Below are 17,943 nucleotides of genomic sequence, written 5' to 3'. Positions count from 1 at the left end.
GACTGATTAAAATGTCGACTCCGTTCAGAGTCAATATTTTTACTTTGAAGGACAAAGGAAAAGCCTTCTACTTAAAGTCCATTCAGTCATGTACGAACAACTGCTTTTTGTACAACGTCAAGCTTTCTAAAACGATTTTCACCGAAACAAAAAACACTTTTATTGTAACTACAATGTCCACTAACAACATGACAGATCCCAGGAGACAAAACAAGATTTTGCGGTGAGTTTCTTGATGTTTTTGTAGGCTCTCGCAGCCAGCCTACTAGCTGGACATGCTAACGGTGACTAACTAAGCTCGCCCTAAAGCGATTAGAACAGTCACCTGACATCATTTTGGAAATCGAATGCAGCGTAAGATCGAAACGTTGTTACGTATGCATTATGACAAGCCTTCATTCCTGTGGCAGGTACAAGCCCCCCACCACGGAGAGCAATCCCACACTGGAGGACCCCACCCCGGACTACATGAACCTGCTTGGCATGATCTTCAGCATGTGTGGACTCATGCTCAAGGTGACACGCACACACAGACATCTAAACCCACAAATTACAAACATGAACACAAACTCTCAGAGAGACGCTCATATACACGCACACATACCCACACACAGAATATTGGTCAACGCGAAGTAAGCCCAAAACATTTCTGAACAAAAATATGTTCTAAGCAGCCCCACGTGTTCGAAACACGGCGTTTTGATTCATTTTGTGTTTGTGGAATATGAGTTAAGCAGTAAAATTCACCCATTTTTGTAAATATCAGGGGTGGCCAATTTGCCATTTGCTGTTGACTGAAAATGACATCACAGTTGCTTAGGGTTCAGCTAACCACCAATCATGGCTCAGCTTCATAAAACAGATGAGTGGTTATTACCTGAGCCCAATGCAATTGTGATGTCATTTCCAGTTGCCAGAAAGTGACAAAATGGCACTGAGATGGTCAAAAACAGGTGTCTTTTGTTGCTGAACTCATTCCACAAACACATTATTAATAAGAATGCTGTGTTCAGACTAGTGAAGGAAGATAGAACACATTATTGTAAAGAATATTTTGGAGTTGACCTCCCTTTTAAGCATCAGAACTAATGGCAGCAATCCTTACATGGCATTTCACAAGCTGATGAAATAGTGTTTTGTGTTTGAACCTGGTAGCTCAAGTGGTGCGCCTGGATCGCCGTCTACTGCTCCTTCATCAGCTTTGCCAACTCTAGAAGTTCAGAGGACACCAAACAGATGATGAGCAGCTTCATGTGAGTGCACACACACGCTAAAAGGTGTTCAATCGTACCAGAACAATTTCTAGAATGAGTAAATTCACACCATGGAGAAGGATGGCAAGCGAGCGCCATACGTGCTAGATGCAACATGGTCTTACTCGCCAGTGTTTCTTCAAGGTCTCTTTCAAGATGTTTGCCAGCAACTATCATGAAATATTTTAGATGGAAATATTGTAAGCAGATTTCAGAGTCGTGTGCAATGATTATTTTGAGAGAAAATAACTTGTAACTTCTCAAATTTCCCCATTGTGGGACTGATAAAGGACATCTTATCTTATCTTATCATCTCGTATGTGTCATTAAAAATAATCATCACCTTATGAGAAAAGTGGTTCTTTTAGGAGAACTTTTGTTTATATTCTTTTTAAGAAAAAACTTGAAATCATAATTTTACGAACGAGAATAAGGTTGTAATTTTTAAAAATATTAAGTCATTATTGAAAATAAACTTGTGTTTCTTCGAATGTAATAATTTCACGAGTATATTTTAAGAATAAGGACACAATATAGTCTTTTAGAAAATGTCTTCATTTTTTTTCCCCCTAAAAAACATTTTGAGGAAAATCCATTTTGTGAGGTCCTTTTGGAGGGATAAAAAGGTTTACATTTCTCAAGATCAAAATAATTTATTTAGAGTTGCATATTTTCATGAAAAAAATAGTTAAAAAAAAAAAGACAAAGCAATTTTTCAAGCTAGATTAAAAAGTTATTATAATCTACACGAATAGCATATGATGAACACTTTTCATTATTAAGTTATGCTACGTGTGGGCATGCTCAGCGTTCCCGGCGGTGTGTTTGAAATTTTGCTCCTTCGCCTATTTGACCCGTGTAGGATGAAGTGAATTTTTGGCCACGTCGCGTCGATGATAACCATTCAGGGTCGAGAACATAATTGGTTCACAAACAATGCGTGGGGCGAAATGAAAACGATGTCGGACAACAATATGCGTTTTTTTGGGACTGAGCAGCATACAACACAGACCGCTTCCTTTAGCGGCCAGGACTGAGAAAAAAGGAGCAGCAGGCATGGAGAACTGGGAGCAAGGAAGTTGGAGTATCTTGTGAGTCAACTGAATTGCTTTCAACTGTTTAACTGTCAACTAAGAATGCATTTAGAAGCCAGTGCAACCACCAGATTGTCTGGCGATGTGTAAACTTTTTTTCTCTCCCCTCTGTCGCATGTGTGTAATCCCCACCATGTATAAATCCGCTCAATATTTCAGATTCGTGCTGAACGTTCTTGTGTGTGAAAATAATTTCATCTCCAAGGGGAGGGGGTGTGCTGCAAAAAAGTTTGGGCAATGGCAATGGGCTAAACTGACCCCACCATTCTTTTACGTACCACAAACCCACCGATTGATGGTGAGATGACGTTCCGGTTTTGGTGTGCAGGTTGTCCATCTCGGCCGTGGTTATGTCGTACCTTCAGAATCCTCAGCCCATGTCGCCGCCATGGTAACCGAGAGGAAGTGTGGCCACAAAACGGGAAAGCCGTAACGGACACAAACAGCACAGAAAGTCAACGAAACAGCCGACAGGGATGCCAAGAGAGCCGGCCAACTTGTTTTAACCTGGTTCTTTGATGTTTTGCTACTTGAGGTGAATGAATAAAAAAGTTGGGAGACAAAATGTTTCTATTTGTGTGCTGTAAAAACCTTGATCAAACTGGCATTTGCTCATTTCAAAACGACATAGAGCAGTGGAGCGTACACTTGCACTTTGAAAGGTTTCAAACCAGTGTAATTTTCAAACCAAGTTTAACGTTTGAAGTAAGGTTTCAATTCATGATTGGAGTTTTGTAGCTTGTGTTTTAAATTACAATTAGATGGCTTCAAAGTATGGTCTCAAATCAGGGTTTCAAACAAGATTTAAGGTTTCAAATCAAGGTTTTAAGCCAGGTTTGGAGTTTTTAATTTGGGTTTCAAACCAGGGTTAGCATTTACAAACTCTTGTTGGAAACCTTACTTTAACACCTAACTTGCTTTAAAGCCATCTTGTTTTGAACCCGATTTCTCTTTACTTTGGGGGTATTGTCTGAACAAAAGAAATGTAAAACCTTGAAAACCTACCCTGTCATCCAATACTAATTTCAAAGGTTTTTCCTTTAAATCCCATTTTAATACCTTAAACTTGACCTGAAGCCCTAATTGGAAACCAGACTTAAACCCTTACTTTGAAGCTTTAAAACAAATCAAAAACACATTTCAAACCCTTGGTGGAGTTTCAAAATGTAAAAAAAAAAAAAAAAGAAAGCAAATTCCAAAATGTGAACATACTCACAACATGTTTATTTTTTTCTCAATATTTTTAACACTCAAAACATCAAGTAAAATAGAATAAAAAAGATAAATTACATTTTGCCGCTTGATGCATATAAATGATGACGGCAGACCTTGAACATAAATGACTGAAATGTTTTAGTACAACATGAAACACCGTATTATAATTAGGGCCCGGGCCGCGAATGCTGCAAAGATCCTATTGTTTTCATAGAATTTATTCATTATTATTATTTTTACCATTATAAACACTGAAAGAAATGGTAGTATCACCGGCCCTCAGCAGGGGGAGCGCAAAGCTTTAAATTTGGACAATCTGCGCAGCAACAACTGCAAGAGCGTGTGGGCACACCTCTTTTGAGCGTCACTAAACAACACCAGCAGCTGTCTTCACAGCGACGTAGCAAAGTAACATGTAGAAAAATAGATTTAAGGCATCAAAGATGAAAAAAAATTATATATATATATATATATATATATACTCACGCATTCCTTTTGCACCACAATCAATCAATAATAACCATCATGGTCATTTCAGTTCATAAAGATTCTTGAATTTAATGAGGCGGCCGTCACTTTGCAGCGACCAATTGTCCCACCCCATTCTCATAAAATTAGTTTGTTCCAATACTTATACAAAAATTACTATTCTTGAACATTTATAAGTCTTCTTGTAATTTAACGACTTTGTGTTCATAAAAAAAAAAAGTTCTCAAAATACTGCAAGACCTCCCAAAATTCAAACTTCAGTCACGAAAAATTAAGATTTTTATTTTCGTGGATTTATTATTTTTATTTACTGTAAAACATATTTTTGCCAGTATTCAGAATTTGTTTTAAAAAAACGTCCAATGAAAATTTGAGATTTTTTAAGGTCTTTTTTGCACCCCCTCCTCAGATAATTACTTTTTTATTTGTTTAAAAAGAGGACTTTTCTCTATAATTTTGTATCTTTGTCTTAATATTACGATGTTTCTTTCAAAATTACAACTATTAGAATATAAAAATGAGGATTGTTTTGGTTTTGTAAGAGTATGACTTTTTCTAATGAATTATACATTTTCTTCTCAAGACTTTTTTATAATATGATTTGTTGTTTATTCTCCCCCAAATTTTTCTCAAACTTTTCTCAAAGTTATTACAATTTGTACCTTGCAAAATACTGACTTTAGTCTAGAAATATTGTAATTTTTATTAAAGGTTTTTAATCATAATAATCCAACATATTCTTAAGCGGTGCAGAAATCAAATTCTCGTGTTATTACAACTATTATAGTAACATTTATTTAATAATGGAACATCTTTTTGTCCCCCACAAAAAGCGACTAGTCTCAACCTTGAACTTTCTGTGGTGGCGTGTGGCGCTCGCCTACCACAGCGCCCTCTCGTGATTGCAGTCACAACCTGACTGCGGCACTTGTGCTCGATCCGTAACGGACATAGCGAGCCAACGGAGTTTTCCCCCTTATCTGGGTCCGGGGGTTAAAAAAAAAAAAAGAAAAGGCCGGTCCTTCTTGGGTGCTGCGCGAAGTGATGAGTGCAGGGGTCACTGGCATCAGAGGGCGAAGAAGAGGATGAGGACGACAATCATGATGGCGACTAGCACAGCGATGGCGCACCATTGACGCCGACCTGCCCCACAACACATGGAGTGCTCAAAATCTGTGTGTGTGTGTGTGTGCGTTCGCGTGTGTTACTTACTGCTAGTCATGTGTGAGACCTTCTCCAGCTTTTTGAGCACAGAGTCCATACGTGACGACGTCTGGTCCATCTCATCCGCAAAATCCCCCAACATGCTGGAAGGAACAGTGAAGATGGAACCAAATAATATTTCCTACATACAGAGGAGCCCCATAAATAGCAAGGTCGATAGGGGCCAGGTTGGGCTGTGAACAGCGAAAATCTGCTCATAATTGACAACGATTATAATTGCATTGGAGGAGAAAAAACAAAAAATAATAATAACAAATTAACCCCCCAAAAATATTGAATAAGAGAAGATATGCAGCATTTTTTACGAAAATTGGTGTTTGTCCCGCACACAAAAATAGTAAATAAGTGTTAAAAATCAGCCGAAAGGTCACTCTGCGGGCCGTGCTGTGATTTTGCGGGGTTCCACTATTTTTGCAGCATTCAGAAAATTTGTCTTTAGTTCGTGCACAACTTGTTTTTGCTGAATTACCTTCTCCCCAAAATTATTTTTATAGCATTAATTCAAATCCCTCACAAAATCATCAGTTTATTCTTGAAAAATGTGTTCATTGTGATTTTTTTTTTTAAATTGCAAAATGACAATGCTTTTCTTGTAACAATATAATAACGTTTTTTTTTTTTTAATTCAAAATGTATCCTAAAATGATAACCCTTTCAGTTTTTTTAGGTTTCATTTTGCACAGAAAACGACTTACATTTTGTTTGTTGAAAAGTACTGCAAGACATGGTGAATAATTGTGATAAATAATAAAGGCCGTAGGTCAGGGGTGATCTTTATGATGATGGTAAGCCTCTTATCTTATACGCAGGAAATATCGGTGTTAATGGTTTTAGATAACGCTGACTGTACTTGGATTTGGACCACACAAGACCGAACCCAAAAGATATGGATATGACAGACTGTGACCAGCATAAACAAAGTGCTGGTATTGGCGGGCTCCCGTTGATTCAGACTAGTGACATTCTTCTAGGCATACGGATAAGGGATTTGCCTTACTGACTCAGGGAACAGACGGAACATTCTTGGATTACCTTGGAAGGAGGTCATGGAAGAAGAAAAAAAAGAAGATGGAGGAGTGTTCGTTTTCAAACGGTAGTGCCGCGTTTGACTCACACGGCCTGCTCGTCCAGTTCGTCGCCGATACGTCCCGACATGTCTTTGAGGACGCGGATGCTTCCGGACACAAGCTCCAGATGATCATCCTGTTCTTGCATGATCAGCTACATAAACACAAACACAACTTTCAGCCATTTTCCCATAATGCCAGTAAAAAACTTTGAAATACATTAAATTAAAAAAAAAAAAAAAAGATTCATATGCTTATGTAATGGTAATTAGTTGAAAAGACTAAAGGACGGCATTAGGGAGCTTACCACATGTAAATCAAAACATTTTTGGGTACTTGAAGCATGATGTCATTAATAAAAATTGAAAAAGAAAATGAAGGGGGACAAAAAGGTGCCACCAGCCAGTTTTCTCACTTCCAGTGTCACGCAAACTTTATAGCACATCTTACCTGTTATTGTTGCAAAACAACAAATGACTTCCTCTAAAATAAGACTTTGTAACTTCAGGACTGGATCTTACACTAAATTACTTTTTTCTCCCTCACAAAATTATGATTTTCTTATTAAATGAACACTTTATTCCTATAAAAGTTGGACTTTTTGGTCCTAGATTGCAATGTTGTCGTGCAAAACTATTACCACTTTTAGGTCAAATTTACTGTACATCTCTTTAATTATTAAAACCTTTTCTATGAAAATTGCAACTTAAATGTATTTCGTTAAATTTCTCATCGTAAATTTCAAATTATTTTCAACACTTTGTGAGTCTTTGGACCAATTATTTTTTTCCTTATGAAATGTAGATGCCTTCTTATTGCAACATTCAGATTTATCTTATTCATTTGTTTTTGTCTCAATGTTTTACCAGTTTTGAAAAAATATTTTGACCTCACAATTTTAAGAAGAATGCATTTTTTAACTTTGCTACTCACAATCCTACGTATTTTTAACACAAAACACTAAACTTTCTTACAAAATTCTGACTAGACCTAAAATTAAAACTGTTTTTATGATTTTCTTTTACAAAATTGTAATTATTTTGATGAGATTATGTTTTATTGTCTTTGAATTTTCTTTGTGCCAAATTCCAACGATACAGATTTCTTTCTTGTGATATTATGACTACTAATCACAAAAATGACACCTTAATTTTCCAAAGTGGCTGTAAGAGTAACATTTTTTCCCTTTAGGATTAGAATTGATGTTGGATTCTGAACCGAAACTGAAGTAGTTCAGTGGTGAGCCAAAACCCTGGACAAACACAGTGGACAGGACAGGACAGGACAAGACTGTGGTGGCATCTGCCCTGAGGATGTTAAACTTCAAACTTATTCCTCTCATTGACACAGATAAGAACGAAAAAAATACCCCAGTAGTAGCAGAACAATCGGAACAGTTTAGAGAAACACATTTGTACATCATTCTTAAATTTTTAGCTGTTCGTAGAGGAGCTTAAGTTTCCTTCTCATATATTTTGTTTGTTTGCCACATTGTTTTGTGAAGGCAAACAATTCATGCTGTTTAACTTCCCATGATGCTCTTCTTGTGAGTCCTATTGATAATTAAGGGTATCCATCTCTTTCAACCTGGATGAGTATAGTGTCATTAGCTTTGGGGTTTGAGTACAACTAAGGGTGCTACAGATCCCTTTATGTCATGTGTTTACAATGTGTTTTTGACACTTTATTTACACAACCAGCCTGCGGTTGGAATTTGTTTCAATTATTATAGTTCTGATTAGGTTCATGATCGATTGTATGTTCAATAAGATACATGATTAATGTAACTGCATTGGGTAAAATTCTTAATGCAAATATTCTTATTTTCCTTCTGCAGCAGTTAGAACAATGTCTTCCAAATCAAAGGAAAATTGGTAATGCATGAAATCCTTAACTGAATCGAAAATCGAAGTGAATCCAATCGCGGCCTCAAATTGAATTTGGACACATGACTCAATAAAACACACACACACTTCTAAAATCTTGCTCTTGCAAAATTCAGATTTTTTTTCTCTCATATTGTTTTTCTTGCAAACAATATCCCCTTTGATAGATTTTTTTGTTGTTCTTGTCATATTTGCATTGTTTATGTGGGCACGTGTTACCTGCTGTTGTTCTTGCTGCTCTTGAATGTATCTGGAATTTGCAGACACCAAGTGGGCATCCAGTCGCGTTGAGCGGTCCGACGCCGACGAAGTCAGCAACGCCTGGTACAAAAACAATAACATTTCTAAATAATAATCATCATTATAATAACAATGATGCACGTATCTGTATTTCATCTGGGATCAGTTCCAGTGTATCCAACCTGCTTGGTTTTTTTCTCCGCCTGAGCCACAGCTGAGGGACTTGACAACTGATCCTTCATCTCCTGCTCACAATCAGAGAAATATGGCATATAAATGATGATTATATTTGAGTGTGTGTCGACGTTACCTGCACAGACTTCCTGGTCTTCTCTACAAAGTTCCTCCTCTCCTGAAGCTCCTCATCGCCCAGGCGGAATTTTCCCGGGTTGGACTCCACGATACCTGTGCCGCACGCTCAGGAAGTAAACGGGCAACAAAGTGGTGGATGTTGCCACAGAGACCATCTACATGCCGGCAAGACAGTCAACCAATCATTAAAGACAGATCAGAAATAATTTATTTGGGAATGAAGACTTTTCCTTACAAAATTAACATTTTAGAATACTGCTCATTCAGACTCAGAAGTTTTTTGTGCCAAAAAATTAAAATGTATTCTCATATATGCACATTTTTTTCCTCATCATATTAAAACTTTCTCAATTCAATTCCTCTATTCTTGTAAAGTTTAGATTTTTTATTTTGGTGTGTGTAATGGTATGACTTTCTCACAATATTGTGAATTCATTTTACTAAATGTAGTATTGTTTTGTCATTATGACTTTCTCGCAATGTCATAAATTTACAGTCATATATATGGATTTTTTTCTCTTAATAAATCTTTCTTGCAAAGGTCCGAATTTATTTCGATAAAATTTGAGTTCCTCTCCAGAATAGAACTTTCTCCTCCCCAAAATGCAACTTAATCATTTAAAAACTCTGCATTTTTCTCCTTTTATAATGGTTTTATGTTGATAATTTACATATATTTTTGAAAGATCTTGGAATATCATGTCAGTACTCACATAAAATGTAATAGGGTTATCGTACTCATGATATTATTTTTGTTTGTGTCTTCGCAGCTGACTACTACTTATTGATGGGCAGATGAGGCCTCAAGGGCACATGTATGCATTGACACTGTATTGATACTGTGTTGGTCAGTCGACGGTGACCGCTGCTGTACATCCAACATCATTGCAGGTAAAAAAAAAAGTTAAAAAAAAAATAATAAATAAATAAATAAAAAGGGAGAAACTAGCATGCTTTCAACCCCAAATTAGCCTGTGTAATAATAATTAAACTTTATTCAATTGATATTTTTTAACTTAAAAATAATTTCATCTTTTTATAATTGAATTTGCTCCATGTGCTAACTGAGTTGTTAACAAGAAGGGTTAAAATTTGCTTCTTTGTGTAAATGTTCAAATGAGTTGGCATGCAAAATATAGCAAACTCATCTGGAATAGCAGTCATAGGTAAAACATCTAACTTATTTATGGGATTTTGGATACCAAAGGTATAGCAAGAGCACACAGTTCTCCATCCAACAAACCCACAACATATCAATACAGTTTGGTTCCTTATAATCACAATTTGGCAGAGCACATACAAACGACACGTCCTGCATTGGCCACATAATTGTTTTTTTTTTTAAAGCGTGTTTGACACTTGCACACTCGGCACAGTGCAGACGCACCAGTGTTGCTTGCCCCATCACTAGTACTACTTCTAGTACTACATATCGTGACCTTTTTTCCTGCACCTTTTTTCTATATAATATAACATTTATTCGCTTACACTTGTATTTGTGTGTGTGTGTACTTGTGCAAATAAATGCTGACTTAAATCTTATCTTTTGGTAAAAATTTGACTTTTTAAATGCAAAATTATTGTTCATTTTTTCCCTTGATATTTCAATTTAAGTCATGTAAAATAAGGATACTTTTCTCCTAATACTGCACCTGACTGTAAAAGAAAGGGATATTTCTTCGCTTTATTTGACATCTTGCCACAAAAATGTTTTTAACACAAAAATTCAAATTAATTCTCATTAAATTGTAATACTTGTTTCCACTCATAATAGTATGAAGTGACGTTGTGACTACCCTCATGAAATTGGGATATTTTTCCCCCCACTTGTGCTTTCTTAGTGTTTTTTTTTCCCCCGATTGCACTACCACTTTCATGCAAAGTTACAATTTTTCTCAGAAACTTTAAACATTATTTTCCTAAAACAGAGCTATTTTCCTTGTGATCTGAGTTGTTTCTACCAAATTACGACTGGTCTTTCTCTCTGCTGGGAACGACTCCTACTATTGACATAAGCTTTAGGGGATGACTAATTCCTAGAAGAGCACAAAGCTGGTGTTTGTTTTGCAAACAGGACATGAGACGCCAGTTATGGAGGATACTGATGGTCTCACTCAGGTCTTCCAGGTCCCAGTCGATGGCTCGCAGACAGTTGCGCAACTCGTTGGTGCTCCAGTCCAGCTCATCTCGACTCACCTGAACAAATCATAATAAAATGTTCATTATTTATCCATTACCATGAATGCTAATTCCATGCTAACGTGAAGAAACCACAGTAGTGATTGGACATTTGTATGTGCAATTACCTTCAGTGTTAATAGTGCTTTACATTTAGCGCTGAGCGTGAAATCTAATACAAAGAAAGTATACCCCCTGGTGGCCTGTAAAAAGCGCAGGCGATGACATCATTGTAACCCGGGTAAGTGATGGTCTTTTCATTTCACGTAGCATTTCGCATCAATGCAAAAACACATACTAAGACTTAGCTCACCAGAGTTCCATCCTGCAGAAGCTCCTCCCACCTGTCAAACAAGCTACGTGCACGAGCCGTGGCTTTCTGCACTTCCCTGTACACACGCAGACGAGCATTGGAGTGAGTTCAACGTGCAACATCTTTAACACGGACAAATTTTTGGTTTGGAAGCCATACAAACACATAATCTGACTTCCTTCCGTAAATTAACAGCTTCTCGTTAAGTGTGCCAGAATTTAAAAGATAAAGAAACACATCTTAAGGTCCACAAATAATTTAACAGATGAACCAAAGACAAATGTGCGGCGTGGAAGTGACTTTGTTTTCCCAACGTATAGAGAAAAATCCCCACACCGACAATCACTGCAGGACTGGACGATAGCATTGTAGGTTAGTCAGCCACCACGGCGTTCAACTATCTCCGCTGGGGTAAACTTTGTTTTCCGCTTCGTCAGCGGCCTGTCGAGTGACGCACATGTCGAATGTGTACTTGAAGAGTCCTTTCGTCGAGTTTAAATGTTGTTTTGTGGAGTTTTCTCACCCTTTCACGACGAAAAACGGGTCCTCCAGCGACATGCTGCTACTTCCGCGTGCGTCACGCCGCAGCGCATGCGCACTGTACGTGTGATGCATTTAAAAGTCATTGTACACTTTAGATATTTTTTACGTATCCATAACACATGTCTCTCGTATTAATTTTACTGTATTTTAATGTGGCTTGAAAAAGACAAATCCGCAGTCAGTGTACATTGAGAGTCGCCATGGCAACAGCTTGGCATAGCCTCTCTGTCCCTGAAGGAACACCCGACTTGGCCAGACAGGCTGACGCAGGTTGACCTCCTTGTCTCGTGTCCGGCCCACCCATTTTGTGGCCCCAGCAGTGCGTCCCGTACCACCCCTACCCTTCCGTCTCTCCCTCCTTCCCTCCCACCCTTCCTTCCTTCCTTCCTGCCCTCATTCTGTTTCCTCCCCAACCTCCCGTCCCATCCTAGTTTGTGAGAATTCACAGGCCCGCCCCATCCCCACCTCGCTGTTTAGTAAAGTATAAACTACATTTTCTGATAGATAGATAGATATATAGATAGATAGATAGATGGTAGAAAACAAAATGTAAAACGTGCCATAATAAATAAATGACAATCATTTTAAAAACAAATAGATAAATAAAGATGCCACGTAAAACCAAGAAAGAATTGTGGGAGATGTCATGATATAGTACATTTACCAAAACCAAGAACAATATTGCCATGAGGAAAACACGGGGAAAAAATGTAATTGACAAAAAAATTAATAAAATTGAACAATGGAACAACAAAACTATAAGAAAAATAATGATAATGCCATCAGAAATATAACTAGAAATAATGCCATTGCAACCAAAATTGCAAAGAATTGATGAGGAAAATTAATTGACAACGATAAAAAAATTAAAATTAATGCCGTGCCAAGAATTGTGTAAAAAAATACATTAAAAAAAAAAAAAAATATATATATATATATATATATTCCATGAAATAAAGAACTTCCAAAATGCTTTAAAATAATAAAGTACAATCGGTAACATTGCCAAAGCATGCAAGATAAATAATAAAAATTATGCTGTGGATAATTAAGAATTTAATTTTGTATTATTTTTTTAATTGCATGAATAAAATTGACTTGAATGTATTTGAACTTATTTTGTACCTGATATCTATAGGGACAATGATTAAAACTAAGACTCATTTCTTCTGTTTGTGTTCGGTTGTTTCACTCAAAATGTGCAAAAAGTCCAGATGTAACAAGCTGAAAGCTTAGCGCCAATTAATTTATAACCTCAAAATATTGACGCGAGTCACACGAAGAGTGTGTTTTTATTTCTGACAACTGAAGGCGTGAACACTGAATCATTCCTCGCCCGACAAACATTCTTGTTGTTACAAGCCGGACAACATTTGGGCTGCTTTGTTTTCCTTCCTACTTTTGTGCCACTGGGTCAAAGTCAAACACGACATCGCCGAGGAACAAAACCCAAGGTGAGAAAAACGGTGCCAGAAGCTACAACATAAGGTGGAGCACTTTATAAATAGACGCAGTGACCCTTTCCCTCTTGGTGTCTCCAAGTGCTCCTTGTATGGATGACCTACTTTCCTGTGTCAAAGAGCAGCAGCAGCATGCAGCTTACCCTTGTTGCTCTCTAAGCTGCTTTATACACAAACTGCACTGCACAAAAACAAATGAAATGTACTTGAGCAAAACAAAAAAGGCCCACTTTCATGGTGATGTAATAACTGGTGCAGCAGTTAGTTTGCAGCTGAACACACTTGACATATAAATAGCTAAAATGAAGTGCAATTAAGTTATTATTACAAAAATATTCTGCATGAACACAGTCACACTCGATGAACTTATGTTATTATACAAACAAGGACACACACAAACATTCCTTGCCAACCATTTGGCCTCAGGCGGAGGCAGTGCAACAACACACAGACTGAGCGTCGCCATAGTGACCAGTCAGGCGCCGATCCAAAGCAAGGTCACAGTGACTCGTTTTCTGAGAAGCTAACAAGTGCTTATTGGCATTCAAAAGTAGGAATCGTGTTATCAGACGCTGTTTGTCAATATATTTATATTTCAGAACAAAATGTGACTTATTTAATTAATACGAGTATGACAATGAATAATTCCATGGAAAAATACAATAAACAAAGGTATTTAAACCATTGATTAGCAACAGAGATTTTTTTAAAATGCAAAAAGAAAAATAAGAATGATGCCTTTAATAAATATATAGCTAACATTTTTTTCCCAATGAATAATGCCATGAAAATATAATAAATGAAAGTATGATAATAAATAAATAAATAATGGCACATAAAAGTATAATTAACAATTTTTATAAAAGTAATTTTGCTACTAAAAACATAATAATAACAGTAAAAAAATAATAATTTAAAAACGCTATCAAAAAGAAAGTTAACTGACCCCAAAAAATCTCAACTGGTACAACATAATTTAAAAGAAATGGAAAAAATAATGCTATCGACAAAGATAATTAACAGTGGTTACAAACATATTTGCCATGGCAATAAGGACCAAAAAAAAATGACATGGAAAATATAATTTGCAAAGTTCTTGGAAACATGCAATGGAATCAAAAACGTCAAAGGGGTGTCTTCTTGTACAATATATGAAATAATATTCCAGTCAACATCGTGTATGATCCTAATTGCCTGGAAATACTTTGACAATTTGTTTACAGCCATAACTCCAGATGTCATTTGGTCCTATAATAAGACCATAAAAGTACAAACTAGCTCAGCATTAATTGACAGTATGAATGCTATGGGTGAGTTTATATAACACGTGTTGTGGTGGCGTGTATTAGCGTGTCTATTTTCGCAGCTGTGTGGCTAGATAGCTCACATACCAAAACGCAGTGATGCAAGTGACAGCAGCAGCAGCTCGGTCTTGAAACTAAGACGAACAGTAGCATGCTGCGTTCAGGTGACATGGCAAATTTGACCCCATATACATTGTTCAGTACCTGTGATTTTCTTTTTCAGTTTGAATGATTTACAGAGGATCTCTGAAAGCAAAACATGTAGAAATATCTCTAATAAGTACAATAAGCGTGATGGTGAGTTGCATTTTTAATATTTAATATATTAATATATAAAATGACGGCGGCACGGTGGCCGACTGGTTAGCATGATGGCCTCACAGTTAGAGACAGCAGCGGTCGTGGCTTCGATCCCTTCTCCGGCCTTTCTGTGTGGAGTTTGCATGTTCCCCCCTGCTTGGGTTTTCTCCGGGTACTCCAGTTTCCTCCCACATTCCAAAAACATGCATGGCAGGCCGATTGAACACCCGAAATTGCCCCTAAGTATGAATGTGTGCGCCGAAGGTTGTTCGTCTCTGTTTGCCCTGCAATTGGCTGGCAACCAGTTCAGGGTGTCCCCCGCCTACTGCCCGAAGATAGCTGGGATAGGCTCCAGCGCGCCCCGCGACCCTAGTGAGGAGAGGCGGTATAGATAATGGATGGATGGATATATAAAATGAATATTTTTTTCTGTGCTTGGCCGTCCAAAAATGTCTATGTGTAAAACATTTCCGTGGTCCATACCGCTGTACTGTGCTGAAAAATTAACCATGTCCTCACACTTTAGTTGACAAAATATTTAATCAACCTCAAATATGTATTTTTTTTAATCCGAAAACCGGTGGTGTAAAACATTAAAAATGTCACACATGCTCAGAATATTGTGGAAAGATCTGTAATTTCTAATTTGGGGTCCACAATTATTTCAAGGATATTACAGACCCAACAGACTGTGTTCATAGAAAATAAACTGTATGTAGTATGCATAGAAAATAAACAATATGTACGGGTTTAGTGTTCAAGTAGGTATTTTTTTCATTTTCCCCTAAATGAAAACAGTTGAATCTTTTACTCTCTTTTACTTTTACCGGAATATTTTTTTACTTTGTTTTTTACACAAGTATCTATTTTTAGTAAGCACAGATGACTACTTCTGCTATATCAGACTTAATGCCACTGAAGTATGTCGTCACAACACTCAACTTAACTTCATATATAGAGTACCGCACATAAAAAAACAACTGCAATTCAGTTGCAACTATATTAATTTCCGACGGGATTTGAAGTCGTCATGACGTGACGTGACGTGCCTTTTGACCCGCCGCCTGGTAACCTTGGTAACCCGGGTAACCTTGTTTACACCGGCCGCCGCACCATATATGGTGCTCTGCTTACGTCACCACATCTGGCGAGGGAGGAGGAAGCGAGCGGAGTACCGGGGGGAGGGGTGATGGCGTCACCACTTTTCCACTGCGCGTATTTCCCCCTCCCTTCTCCACAACCACCATGGGACTTTTACAACCGGACAGGCCATATATGGCAATGGAGTGACGTAGGGTTCCTATGTGCGTGCGCGCGCAAGGGAGAAACTCCGGTGAAATTTGAGACGCTTCGTTTTTCTCACTTCCTCACCCACACTCTAATTCTCCGAGCTGCCGAGTTATCGGAAGATAAACATGTGACATCATTCGGCGAAACTACACTTTGATCCCTGTCTAAATAATCTAAAAAATATTCAACCTCAGCCTCTAGTCGTTATCGTGCAAAAACGGCTTTGATTAAATGCTTGAATACATCTTTTACACGTGATTTAATCGTCACTAATCCAAAAATAAGACGACTTATTTTTTTGCTTTCATAACTTGAAAATGTTTCGAGGCGAAATGCGCCTGTAAAGCGCAATGCGGAAGAGAAACTAAAAGTCGAGATGGGTGAGAAAACCGGCCCGATGTAACAGATGCGTGTGCGCGTATGTGCGCGTACGTACAGACATACATGTGCCAGTGCGTGTGTCAGGTGGGGCGGTGCCTGTTTTGTCACTGGCTGAGGAATTCGTTGTGACGTCACAGAGTAGATAAACTGCCTCCCTGTCTCTCACGCTCTCAATTCTCCGCGCGGTTGCAAACGTGAAGACTGCTCGTGTTCCAAAATAGAGTCCCGAATCGAGACCGAAACTTTTTAAAGTGCATTTTGTGTTGTTGTTTTCTTAAAAAGGCAGTCGAGTTCCTTTTGCGGAGTAAAAAACAACAACACGGAAGTAACATAAGCTATGGAAACAATGAGTGACACAACAACGGAGACAACAATGGAGGTGAACGCGGAGGCCCGGCGAATTCTGGCCGTGTCCATAAGCAAGCTGTACGCGTCCCGGAGCCAGCGAGGCGGCCTGAGACTCCACCGGAGCCTCCTCCTCTCCTTGGTAATGCGCTCCGCTCGGGATATCTACCACTCGTCAGCGCCACCGGCCGAGCCCATGGACACCAGTCCGGAAGAGCCGGCTGAGTTCGACCTAAAGTCGGGGCCCCAACAGGACGAGACACCCGCCGAGTTGAAGCCGGTGGCTGGGGGAGGTGCGCACCAGGAGGCCGAGGAGGAGGAGGGGGAGACGGCTGAGGACAAAGAGAACCAGAGCCCGACGAGGCACTCCAGGAAGCGGCGGGGGAAGACGTCGGTGACGCCGCACTTCCTCCCCAGTAAGAGGGCGAGGCTGGAGCCCGGGGAAGAGCGGCACGCCGCGCTGCCGCCGCCACCGCTCTGCTGCCGATTGGTCCACGCCGAGTCCCTCACCTCGCTCTCCCTGAACCGGGTCATACCAGCCTGCTGAGAGGTGGCAGACGCGGAGGCTCCACGGGACTTGGAGCGCTTTGTGTTTTCCCCACATTTTGAAGCGGCCTGGAGGCCACTTCGACGTTCCCGGGACGGGAATGACCCCCGGCCGGCCCGAGTGGAGCCAGATCCCTGGGCGAAGGGGCCCTACTTGGTGGAATATCGGCCCGAGTTGAACGGGCGACCCACTGAGCTGACTCGACCGCTGAGTCACACAACACACGGTGGACCCGCCAGGACAGGCAGTGACTCATTACGGAGGAAGTGCACGTGTTTGCCCAACACATGCACACTGCTGTGGACCAACAACATGGTGCTACAAGAAAGATGTTTTCATCTTTTTTGACTTTTTGTGTATTCAATGAATGTGAAAATGACGTCAGATACCTCACATGTAAAGCTGCTTTTTTTTGCTTGTTAATAAATTAATTAAAAGTGAACAAATAAGCGCCTCAGTAGTGGTGATTGTTGTCCTGGCAGGAAGTCAGCAATGTGGGTCA

At 39.0% G+C, this 17,943-nt stretch overlaps 3 protein-coding genes across 3 annotated transcripts; 2 read left to right on the top strand and 1 right to left on the bottom strand.

Moving 5' to 3' along the window:
- Window positions 1–5: 5 nt before the first annotated feature.
- On the top strand, window positions 6–2,912 carry wdr83os (WD repeat domain 83 opposite strand). The gene is made up of 4 exons (XM_088302146.1): window positions 6–223; window positions 411–516; window positions 1,156–1,253; window positions 2,676–2,912. The coding sequence occupies exons 1-4, from the start codon at window positions 12–14 to the stop codon at window positions 2,740–2,742; spliced, it is 483 nt and encodes a 160-aa protein (XP_088158272.1). The 5' UTR covers window positions 6–11; the 3' UTR covers window positions 2,743–2,912.
- A 638-nt stretch (window positions 2,913–3,550) lies between these two features.
- stx10 (syntaxin 10) lies at window positions 3,551–12,027 on the bottom strand. The gene is made up of 9 exons (XM_088303657.1): window positions 11,795–12,027; window positions 11,272–11,347; window positions 10,883–10,976; window positions 8,779–8,873; window positions 8,651–8,713; window positions 8,448–8,549; window positions 6,390–6,496; window positions 5,264–5,358; window positions 3,551–5,194 (listed from the first exon to the last, which is right to left on the bottom strand). Exons 1-9 carry the CDS (start codon window positions 11,884–11,886, stop codon window positions 5,118–5,120), a joined length of 801 nt encoding a protein of 266 aa, XP_088159783.1. The 5' UTR covers window positions 11,887–12,027; the 3' UTR covers window positions 3,551–5,117.
- A 4,681-nt stretch (window positions 12,028–16,708) lies between these two features.
- ier2b (immediate early response 2b) lies at window positions 16,709–17,891 on the top strand. Its single transcript, XM_088302900.1, has one exon. It carries the CDS (start codon window positions 16,887–16,889, stop codon window positions 17,439–17,441), a length of 555 nt encoding a protein of 184 aa, XP_088159026.1. The 5' UTR covers window positions 16,709–16,886; the 3' UTR covers window positions 17,442–17,891.
- The last annotated feature ends 52 nt before the right edge of the window (window positions 17,892–17,943 follow it).

The sequence above is a fragment of the Idiotropiscis lumnitzeri genome, chromosome 8 (assembly GCF_059441095.1).
Source record: "Idiotropiscis lumnitzeri isolate Australia: NSW breed Sydney's pygmy pipehorse chromosome 8, RoL_Ilum_1.0, whole genome shotgun sequence".
NCBI lineage: Eukaryota > Metazoa > Chordata > Actinopteri > Syngnathiformes > Syngnathidae > Idiotropiscis > Idiotropiscis lumnitzeri.
This window is presented reverse-complemented; position numbering and strand designations above follow the sequence as displayed.

Bases quoted from the DNA above. Each gene is read 5' to 3' on its own strand.
- wdr83os (XM_088302146.1), top strand. From the start codon at position 12: ATGTCGACTCCGTTCAGAGTCAATATTTTTACTTTGAAGGACAAAGGA. The intron at 224-410 runs GTGAGTTTCTTG...TTCCTGTGGCAG, and splicing joins AGACAAAACAAGATTTTGCG to GTACAAGCCCCCCACCACGG. The intron at 1,254-2,675 runs GTGAGTGCACAC...TTTGGTGTGCAG, and splicing joins CAGATGATGAGCAGCTTCAT to GTTGTCCATCTCGGCCGTGG.
- stx10 (XM_088303657.1), bottom strand. From the start codon at position 11,886: ATGCATCACACGTACAGTGCGCATGCGCTGCGGCGTGACGCACGCGGA. The intron at 11,348-11,794 runs GTGAGAAAACTC...GCGTGTGTACAG, and splicing joins CCGTTTTTCGTCGTGAAAGG to GGAAGTGCAGAAAGCCACGG. The intron at 10,977-11,271 runs GTGAGCTAAGTC...TGATTTGTTCAG, and splicing joins TTCTGCAGGATGGAACTCTG to GTGAGTCGAGATGAGCTGGA.
- ier2b (XM_088302900.1), top strand. From the start codon at position 16,887: ATGGAAACAATGAGTGACACAACAACGGAGACAACAATGGAGGTGAAC.